The following is a 10862-nucleotide window of genomic DNA, read 5'->3' on the forward strand; positions in this document are numbered from 1 at the left end:
CACTAAAAGCATGAGGTAATAATATATCATGTTTAATCTATTATTTGATCTGATTAATACATTGAGTACATTATATAATAACATACAATATATAAAAATATACTAATAATAAAATATTGTGCATTCTTCAAACTCTTTGTTGTCTTATATTGTCCAATATTTCCATTTACTGCCAGTTAAACTTCTACTGCAGTACATTTACTTGACCTTATGTAGTTGTAACTTTCATAAACATGAAAGTGTTTTATTATTATTATTATTATTATTATTATTATTATAAGTAAATTAGCACTTGTAGTTTCTCTGCTGCTGTGATGCTACTACAAATATCTGCATATTTATATATTTTATTTTCAATTTTGATACCTCAAGTACATTTTTACTGCCAATACTACTGTTACTATACTATTACTAATACTACTACTGTAAACGACAGTGTTTTACTACTGTGATATGAAGCTGATAATGTGTGAAAAGCACAACATAAAAACACTAGAAACACTGACTGGTGGTTGTTTGTCAGGTTGCAGTTTACATCCACGTCCGTCCAGACTCATCATATTTATAGTGAAGACTTTTCCTTGTATGTGTTTGTCTTATAAATCTGATTCTGATAGAACACAGAGTCGTAGTGATGACAGTAGACGACGCTTCAGACCTGGATGTTGCTGCAGAGACGCTACGGATTGTAAAACGTGGACGTTTCACACACAGAAGATCTAAACTATCACCAGTTTCAACGTGGACACAAAAGATTCACCAATTCAGCATCTGAGTGTGAAATATGGACACAATCTCTCCTTCTGGTCCTGAGTTACGGCGCTGAATAACGGCCAGAAAAGTGTTTTTACAGGATATTATGATGTCACAGCGAAGTTGACCTTTGACCTTTTGGATATTAAATTCCATCACTACATCATTTCATCCTGTTAGACATTTTTGTGAAACTTTGTCATAATTACTGTATAAATTCTTGAGCTAAAATTTGTGTTTGGTGACCTTTGACCTTTAACCACCAAAATCTAACCAGTTTATCTTTTGTGCCAAATTTGAAGAAATTCCCTCCAGATGTTCCTGAGGTCTCGTTTAACATCACAAATATATTAAAGTAGCTTGTAAACTGAAAACTATCTGTCATATAATTTTAAAAAATAATAACAATAACAATTCTGTGACGTCAGAGCAACAAACAGCTGTTTTGTATTAAATCTCTTTAAAACACAATTAGTTCCATAAAGTTTATTTGACTGAGTGTCTGTACAGAAACTATAAATACATCTGAACATGAAAATAACAAAAAATAAAACCCCCAAAACAAAAAGACAGACTGAATAAAAAATGTACAAACATCAACAGATGAGTTCAGAGTGAAACCTCGAAGCTTCGCCATCAGCGGACGTTAATGCAGAATCATGAATCAGAGCTGATGACGAAAACATCTGTGTGTTCCTGTGTTTGGGGCCTCAGTGGGTCTTCAGCAGGGTCCCCAGACTCCTCACTGTGGCGTTCAGCGTCAGCTCAGGCACGTCTCTGGCCACCCGCTGCATGGGAGCCATCTTGGGTCCTTCCAGAGAGTCCAGCAGCCCTGAAACCACAACGACAGGAGGTCTCACTCTGACACATAAAACAGGAGGTCTCACTCTGACACATAAAACAGGAGGTCTCACTCTGACACACAAACGACAAAAGGTCTCACTCTGGAACTACAATGACGGGAGGTCTCACTCTGACACGTAAGACAGGAGGTCTCACTCTGACACATAACACAGGGGGTCTCACTCTGGAACTACAATGACAGGAGGTCTCACTCTGACACATGAAACAGGAGGTCTCACTCTGACACATGAAACAGGAGGTCTCACTCTGACACACAAACAACAGGAGGTCTCACTCTGACACACAAACAACAGGAGGTCTCACTCTGACACACAGGAATGGTTCATTTTAAACTTGGTATTAAATGCTTGAAGAGAATGAAGTCTGACCTTCTACTAGTTTGTGGTAGGCGAAGTGCAGGTAGAACAGGAAGAGCATGTGGAGGACGGAGAGCGTCCCGCAGAGGAGGAGACGAGGAGTTTGACCGACCGTACGGGACAGCAGAGCCGCAACCTGAGAGACGACAAACGAGAAACCGGGTTAGTCTGTAGTTCGCAGCTGCCGGAGAACAGGGAGGCTAGATGGGAAACGTAGTCCTCACCATGCGCAGGGTGGACAGTCCTCCGACCAGCAGCCAGAGGACGTAGAACAGGAAGTGGAAGTGGATGTTGTAGGTGATCAGGAGGACGACGCAGTGACCAAACAGACCGTAACCCTGAGGAGAGGAGACAGGAAGTGATGTCACACAGCGTCCTGTCAATGATCACACACTTGTCTTTTTCTCCCAAACTGTGGTCAGATTTTAGGTTCATTTCCATCATAAACACAATTTTTAAACTGACTGTTAAAGATCTTAAATGGATTTTATTGTTAATGTGATTATCATAACGGGCACGTTTTTTATTCACAAATGTGTGTTTATGTTAAAATGTTTTAATTTTTTATATTGCCAATATTTTCTCTTTTTCTTCATGATTTCACATCTTTTGAACTCTAAAATATGCAAATTATTATAATTACATTGTTGGAAACATATATAATTGCCTTTATTTTATTTTAATGCATTTACTATATTTTATTATTATTATTATTATTTTATTGTCACTGTCAGATTATTTGATTGAAATTTTTCACCATTTTCTGACATTTTCTGAACCAAACAAAACAAATAAATTAATGGAGAAAATAATCTACAGATTAATGAAAATAATCATAGTTGCTCTACATGTACTGTGTGTGTGTGTGTGTGTGTGTGTGTGTGTGTGTGTGTGTGTGTGTGTGTGTACTGTAGTGCAGGTGCAGTACTGTCACTGACCAGCAGGGAGAGCATCTGCAGCATGGTGATCTGAGCGTTGACCAGGTACGCCAGGAAGTAGATGAAGGAGGAAACACCGAGCCAGTAACCAAAACACGTTCCTATAGCCGTACCCATCAGAGTCCCCTCTGTCTGTAACACGCACACGCACACACACACACGCACACACACGCACACACGTCATAAGTATTGTTGTAATGTCAGCTACAGGTAGATTAAGATGCTGACTGAGTAAAAATAGTTTAAATAAATAATGAAATCTACTGCTTATAGCCGTCAACATCTCACAGATTAAAGCTGTTCTTCATTGCTACAGACTGTTTCGTAGTGCTGCAGTCTGCTGGCCGACTGGTCGACTGGTCGGTCGATGTGCTCTCGTCCGACTAAATTCTCATTGGTCGAATAATCACCGTGTTACTTTAATAATGAGAAAAGTGCTACATCAACAGCCTTCCAGGATTAATCCATTATTTCCTGTGGCGAGAGGGACAGACTAACAAATGAAAACTCGCCCAACCTACAGTACAGTACAGACTCCAGTGTGTCAGTAAATGTACAGTACAGACTCCAGTGTGTCAGTAAATGTACAGTACAGACTCCAGCGTGTCAGTAACTGTACAGTTCAGACTCCAGTGTGTCGGTAAATGTGCAGTTCAGACTCCAGTGTGTCAGTAAATGTGCAGTTCAGACTATAGTGTGTCAGTAAATGTGCAGTTCAGACTCCAGTGTGTCAGTAAATGTGCAGTACAGACTATAGTGTGTCAGTAAATGTGCAGTTCAGACTCCAGTGTGTCAGTAACTGTACAGTACAGACTATAGTGTGTCAGTAAATGTGCAGTTCAGACTCCAGTGTGTCAGTAAATGTGCAGTACAGACTATAGTGTGTCAGTAAATGTACAGTACAGACTCCAGTGTGTCAGTAAATGTGCAGTTCAGACTCCAGTGTGTCAGTAAATGTGCAGTACAGACTCCAGTGTGTCAGTAAATGTGCAGAACAGACTACAGTGTGTCAGTAAATGTGCAGTTCAGACTCCAGTGTGTCAGTAAATGTGCAGTACAGACTATAGTGTGTCAGTAAATGTGCAGTTCAGACTCCAGTGTGTCAGTAAATGTACAGTACAGACTCCAGTGTGTCAGTAAATGTACAGTACAGACTATAGTGTGTCAGTAAATGTGCAGTTCAGACTCCAGTGTGTCAGTAAATGTGCAGTACAGACTCCAGTGTGTCAGTAAATGTGCAGTACAGACTCCAGTGTGTCAGTAAATGTGCAGTACAGACTATAGTGTGTCAGTAAATGTGCAGAACAGACTACAGTGTGTCAGTAAATGTGCAGTTCAGACTCCAGTGTGTCAGTAAATGTGCAGTACAGACTACAGTGTGTCAGTAAATGTGCAGTACAGACCACAACGTGTCAGTAAATAAATGCTAAAAAGTCTCGTCTGTTGTTTCTGCTGGAAAAGTGAAGGTTAGCTCCAAAGTTAGCGACGCTGGGTTAGCCTAACCTGAAGATGCTAAACAGAGAAATAGAGAATGGAGAAATGTAAAGCTGCTGAGTCGTCGTGTACTCTGGTTGACTACAGCCCTACTGTTTTGGGACCAATGTGTAGCCCCGCCCATCGACCTTGCAGCCGGGTGTGTTCAGGTGTTTACAGGTGTGTGTTCTTACAATGACGGTTTCTGACGTCTTCATGCCCTGCAGCAGGATGGCCACCAGAGTGAAGACGAGCATCAGAGGACCGTACAGCTCACCTGCGATCTTCTGCACACACAGGAAGCACAAACAGTCAGAGGAGACTCACCTGAACCTGAGACTCAGGTGAGTCCTGGTTCTGCTTCACACATGTTTCTGTCTGCAGGTGAGTCATGAAGATGTTGGAAGAGACAGGAAGTGGTGCGTACCTGAGGGAAGTTGATCATGCGGATAGGGATCATGGACTCGATCAGCCTGAGGGAAGACAGAGCCGTTAGCATCGGACTGAACAGGTAAACAGCTGACAGGAAACAGGAAGTGACGGGTCCTACCTGCTACGGACCTGCACCGGCTCCACGTCAAAGTACGGCCGCAGGATGTCGATGTTGGCGTACAGGTTGAAGGCTTTGGAGGCCTGACGCTTCCCCGCCTGCCACACCTGAACACATCAACACAGGTGAAGTTACTGCGAGTTCGAAATAAAAACAGAGAAGAAGAAGCCAAAAAATATGAGTTCAATTTTAACAAAGAAAACAAAGAAGAGCTTTCATCATTTTTACATAAATATGGCAAAAATCTTCTGGTTTCAGCTTCTTAAATGTGAAGATTTGATGTTTTTATTTGCTTTATTTGCTTTATTTGAACTATTTACTGACATTTTATGGAGAAAATGATGAATCTGTTCATCCAGAAAACAGTCTGCAGATTCATCAATAATGAAAATAATCGTTAGTTGCAGCTCTAAGCACAAAAATAATAATAATAATAACTTTAATTATATAGTACTTTTCAAAAACAAGTTACAAAGTGCTTTACAAAGACATAAAAACAAGAAATTACCTGATAAATATGAAATAAAAGTAGAACTGATACAGTAATAGTAACAGGTGAGGGACTGTTTCAAGAGAAAACTTTGCTAAAAAAGTGTATTTTAAGAGAGAAGAGTTTGGTTGTTTCATTCTTCTGAACAGTTGTTATTTATGATGTTCAATGTTGGACCAGATTAATCTCCAGGATCAAGGATCTGCTAATTTCTGCGTCCTCTAAAACAGATCTCCCTCTGACATCATCAAGGATGTTCCCGTCCCTTAAACGCACCTCAGAGGTGACGAGGAGACAAGGAGACGAGGAGAGGAACCACAGGTGTATCCTCTGTGGAAGTTTTCTACTGGACAGAATCGACAGTAACAATCGAGACCAGCTGACCAACACACCCTGCAGCATTAAACAACGTAAACCGAAAATAACTGGCTGAGCAGTCTGTTGCACCTCAGACACCCTGCTGCTGCTCGGCGTGTTGGGACAGCAATGTCTTTCTCCGGAGCTGACGGTGCAGCAGAGAGGTCGTACCCCGGATGGGAAGCAGCTCTGGACTCACCTCGTCGGCCACCTGTCGGCCCAGCTGACCCTTTAACCCCTTCATGCCCAGGAACTCTCCGTCCTCGGTGGTGTCGTCCTCGGTGGCGGCCGCCTCCTCGGCCACCTCCTCCTCCTCCTTCATCCTCTGGTGCATCTCTCCCATGTCCTCGAAGCTGGAGCCCGACGTGTCGTCCATGTTCTCCATGTCGATGACGGCCGAGCCGCCGCCCTAAAGACAACAACAACAACAACAACAACAACAACAACAAAATAACACAGTTAAAGATGTGACCGTGACTCTGTGTTGCAGTAACTCTGGTGGGTTTATGGATGAAAGGAAGGAAATAACTAGAATAAAGAATATTACATGAATCTCTGTCTGGTAATCAGTATTAAAATGATTAAAGGACGGTTCACAGTGTTTCCAGTGTGTTAAACCAGCAGTCAGGTGTCCATATGAGCAGTGAAAGAAGTTTTCCTCGCTGTAATCATTCCTCCTGTTCATACTGGATATTAAAAGATCCGTCAAATGTGGTTTCAATGTAAGTGATGGAGGCCAAAACCCACAGGGATCATTTGGGCTCCTGACTGTTGTTTTAAGACACACTTAAAAAGTTTTGAACGTGTCATTTAACTACAAAATAACATGAGTCTGTGTCTGACAGGCGGCCGAACACGCAAACGTGAACAAGGTAAAGGGAGTGACATCACCGTAATTGAACTGTGATGTAAACAACAACTAGAAAATCAGGTGTTGTCCTTTTGCCTGATGTGACGTCAGTATCAGTTTCCTGAAAAATAAATATTTTGTAGAGCTGCAACAATTAGTCGATCAGCAAAATTTTGACAATCAATTAATCTGATACTTACTTGAATAATTGTTTGGCTCATTAAGTATCACAGAGCCTAAAGTGATGTCATCAAGCTTCATGTTTTATCCAACTAACCCAAAAACCCAAAGATATTGAACTTAATATAATGTTAATAACGCAGAAAAGCAGCAAGTTTTCACATTTAAAAGGTTTAGGCTGCAACAATTAAATCAATTAGTTGCCAACTATTAAATTACTTATCAAGTATTTTGATAAATTAATCTTTTGAGTCATTCTTTAAGAAAACAAATGTCTAAATTCTCTGATTCCAGCTTCTTAAATGTGAACATTTTCTGGTAAAAAAACAAGACAACACCTGATTTTCTTGTTGTTGTTTATCTCACAGTTTATTTACGGTGACGTCACTCCCTTTACCTTGCTCATGTTGTGAAGTTTATTCGTATTATTTTGCAGTTAAACTACTCAGCTTGTTAGTCAGCCTGTTAGCTGTCAGGTTAGCACGTTAACTAGCAGTCAGTGTAGTGGGTTATCCTAGTTAACACGTCTGACTGGGTAGTTAGCCTGTTAGCATCTTAGCTTGCCTGGTTAACACTTTAACCGGAGGGTGAGCTGTCAGCGGGTTAGTTAGCCTGTTAACTGTCAGGTTAGTTCTCCTGTCAGCGGGTTAGTTGGCCTGTTAGCTGTCAGGTTAGAGGGTTATTTAGCTGGTTAGTTAGCTGTTAGCTCACCTGGATGAGGTTATCATCGAAGCTTCCCCACGGTTCCGCGTTCGTGTTTCTGTTCCCGGAGCCCGCAGACATTTTCCCCGCAGAGGCAGCCGTCCTGCTGTTTACCGTCTGTTTCCCGGGTCGGTGCCTGTGTGAACGCGCTCTCTGCGCGGACTGACGGACTTTAATTTAATGACAATCTGATGTTTTGGTCTAAAAATCTACATTTCACTCGCGTACAGCAACAGCAGACGTACCAGGCTGACCCCGCCTCCATGGGATGCACGCACAGCAACGTCATGACGCAAGTCAGACTGAGCAACGTGGAACTCGAAAATGTCGCGAGATTTTCGTGATATTGACGTTTTGGTTTGTTTTTTTGCCCTTTTCATCTCCTCTTTGTTTTATTTAACACTTTATACAACTTAAAAAATGTGTTATTCTATTTATTTCAAGCAATTGCTTGAAAAGGGTTTGATGGTCATTTCCCAACAAAGATGTGAACAAACCTCTTTAACAGCATTTTAAAAGCCAAACATAGTTTGATCAACAGTTTTTATTCTTAGTTTGTGAGTTAAAGTGAAGGATTTTTACTTTTATCTTTCACTTCGGTCTAAAATGTTCCTGTTAGCAGTTTGATGAATTGGGGTCCAGGACCGTCTCTCTGTGAGGTGACAGAACTAAACACTGAACCAACATGACAGCCTCATTCTCAACACTCATCTGCATGAAAATCATCAGAAAAATAAATGAAATGACCTCAAGTTCACCACGACACAATATCTGTTGTTTTATGTTTGTCAGGACGCAACAAAACGTCCTCACACCAAACCTGATCAAATGAATTCTTACTATTTTCCAGTTTTTAGGCCTGAATAACAAAGACTTTATCAACTAAATGCACAAAGAAGAATCTTGTTTGTTAAAAGCAACAAGTGATAGAAAACTCTGCTCTGAAGCTTTGAATGAGATCCTGAGATGAAGACAGAAGAAAATACTTTGCTCACTGTTGAAGAAACATCTTTATTGATTATGTAAAGCTTCAGATTATTCACACATCCAATCAGTAAAGTCTGTTAAATGACTCTTGTTCAATGATTTCATGTTCAGATTCACTTCATCCACACAATCAGTTAGTTTAACCCAGAATGTACAAGAACATAATAAATGATTATTATCATGATAATTACAGTTTGATTGGACATTTCAATGATGAAGGAAGTTCTGCTGTTTTCTCTGTTTAAGAAACAACAGAACACAAATACATCAATACAAACATGAAACTAACATTTAGAACAAAGAGAAGTTTATATTTTCATCTGAAGAAACGTCAGTGAAGGTAAAAGACGTCATCATGAGCAGCGATAGCCTCCATGGATAAAAACACACAGCGAAAAGTCACATTTACAGAAACTGAAAACATCAACAGAACAACAAATGTAAAGAGAAAAGTGTCGACAATCCCAGTTTGATTGACAGCTGATCTCTGTGCAGCTCAGAAACACCACAGCAACGAGCTCTCAGAGACAACGGAGACAAAAACATGAAGAATTACAACAGAATCTGACACATGAAGTCTGAAATGACTTCTGTCTATTTCAGTTTACAGAACTCAGCTGTGTCTTCAATAAAACAAAGCCAAACTCCAGCATAGAGAGGCTGAGTGAATGTGGTCTGGACTCTGTGGAGGAGAGTCATGGTTTCAGAGACGCTGTAGAAGGACAGAATACCTGCTCTGTGATCCAGGTACACTCCTACTCTGGAGGAACCAGGACCTGAGACGCGAGTTGAGATTTTGTTGAACCAAAATTCACAACTGTTAGTGTCGCAATCTAAAGCCCAAGATTTTTCATTACGTCCAAACCCACATTCGTACCCTGCTCTGTTGATGTTCTTGTACGCGACTGCTACACCAACTCCCCCCCCTCTCCACTCCACCTCCCAGTAACAACGTCCAGTCAGACTCTCTCTACTCAGGACTTGACACCAACCAGAGAATCTGTCTGGGTGACTAGAATAAAGCTGGTGTTGACTCGTTCGTTCTGCTTTTCTGTTCCTGTCAGATAATAACAGCTGTGTGTGTGCTGTGTTTGGATCCAGAGTGATTTCACGTGAATATTTTAAGAACTCATCTCTGGTCTTGGGTTCTGGTTCTGGTGGTAAAACGTCCACTTCAGTCCCTGCCAGTGAGATGTTTGTCCAGTTCTCCCTCAGGATGTCCTGTAGTTGATCTCTGAGCTGTGACACAGCTGCTGTCACATCCTCAAAGTATCTCAGAGGACGGATATTGATGCTGGATGAGTCTGTAGATGCACTGAGTTGTGACAGTGAGGGGTAGTTGTGTAGAAACTGGTTGTGATCCTCTGTGTATGAGAGCTGCTTCAGCTCAGCGTCTTTCCTCTTCAGCTCAGTGATCTCCTGCTCCAGCTTCTCCTGAAGCTCTTTGACTCGACTCACTTCAGTTTCCTGCTGGGATCTGATCTGCTGCGTCACATCAGAGCTTCTTTTCTGGAGGAGACAGATCATCTCAGTGAAGATCTCCTCACTGTCCTCCACTGCTTTATCAGCAGAGCGACTGACGGCCTCCACCTCCTGCTGAAGCATCTTCACATCTTCCTCTCTGTCCTGGATTCTCTGCTGGATGTTTTGTCGACTCACCTCGAGCTCTCTCTGCCTCTCAGTCCTTTCTGCTGCAGCTGAGACTGTGTCGTGGCCTTTATGTTCATCCACAGAGCAGAGAGAACAGATACTCTGCTGATCAGTACGGCAGAACATCTTCATCACCTCATCATGACGAGAGCAGATGTTCTCCTGGAGCTTCTCCGAGGGGTCGACCAGCTTGTGTTTTTTAAATGTAGTTGACTCAAAGTGAGGCTGAAGGTGTTTCTCGCAGTAAGAGGCCGGACACTGCAGACAGGACTTGAGGGCTTTCCGTTTCCTCCCAGTGCAGACATCACAGGCCACATCTTCAGGTCCAGCATAGCAGTGATCAGCAGGAGCAGCTTGGAGTCCAGTCTTCTTCAGCTGCTCCACTGAAGCTGCTAACATGGTGTTTTTCACCAGGACAGGCCTCGGTGTGAAGGTCTGTCTGCACTGAGGGCAGCTGTACATCTTCTTCTCATCCTCTTCATCCCAGAAGCCTTTAATACAGTTCATGCAGTAGCTGTGTCCACAGGGAATAGTCACCGGATCCTTCAGTAGATCCAGACAGATCGAACAAGAGAAGGATTCTCTGTCCAGCTGATCTCCTTTCTGCGCCATTTCAGCTCTCAGTAGCAATGACCGTCTGAGTTTCACTTCACAGTTTGGGCTCTGATCTGAACAACACGTGTTTCTGCAGTGAATGCAGCCTGCAGCTCTT

At 42.0% G+C, this 10862-nt stretch overlaps 2 protein-coding genes across 2 annotated transcripts; both read right to left on the reverse strand.

The window, feature by feature from the left end:
- Positions 1-1224: 1224 nt before the first annotated feature.
- Positions 1225-7789, reverse strand: yipf3 (Yip1 domain family, member 3). Its single transcript, XM_042432518.1, has 9 exons — positions 7523-7789; positions 5981-6190; positions 4935-5041; positions 4812-4857; positions 4579-4671; positions 2912-3043; positions 2198-2311; positions 1986-2109; positions 1225-1585 (listed from the first exon to the last, which is right to left on the reverse strand). Exons 1-9 carry the CDS (start codon positions 7592-7594, stop codon positions 1464-1466), a joined length of 1020 nt encoding a protein of 339 aa, XP_042288452.1. The 5' UTR covers positions 7595-7789; the 3' UTR covers positions 1225-1463.
- A 1317-nt stretch (positions 7790-9106) lies between these two features.
- LOC121911200 (tripartite motif-containing protein 16-like) lies at positions 9107-10810 on the reverse strand (the record flags this gene model as incomplete). The annotated part of the gene is made up of 1 exon (XM_042432477.1): positions 9107-10810. A coding segment is annotated over exon 1 (1656 nt), but the record flags the coding sequence as incomplete, so codon positions are not given.
- Positions 10811-10862: the final 52 nt, after the last annotated feature.

The sequence above is a fragment of the Thunnus maccoyii genome, chromosome 14 (assembly GCF_910596095.1).
Source record: "Thunnus maccoyii chromosome 14, fThuMac1.1, whole genome shotgun sequence".
NCBI lineage: Eukaryota > Metazoa > Chordata > Actinopteri > Scombriformes > Scombridae > Thunnus > Thunnus maccoyii.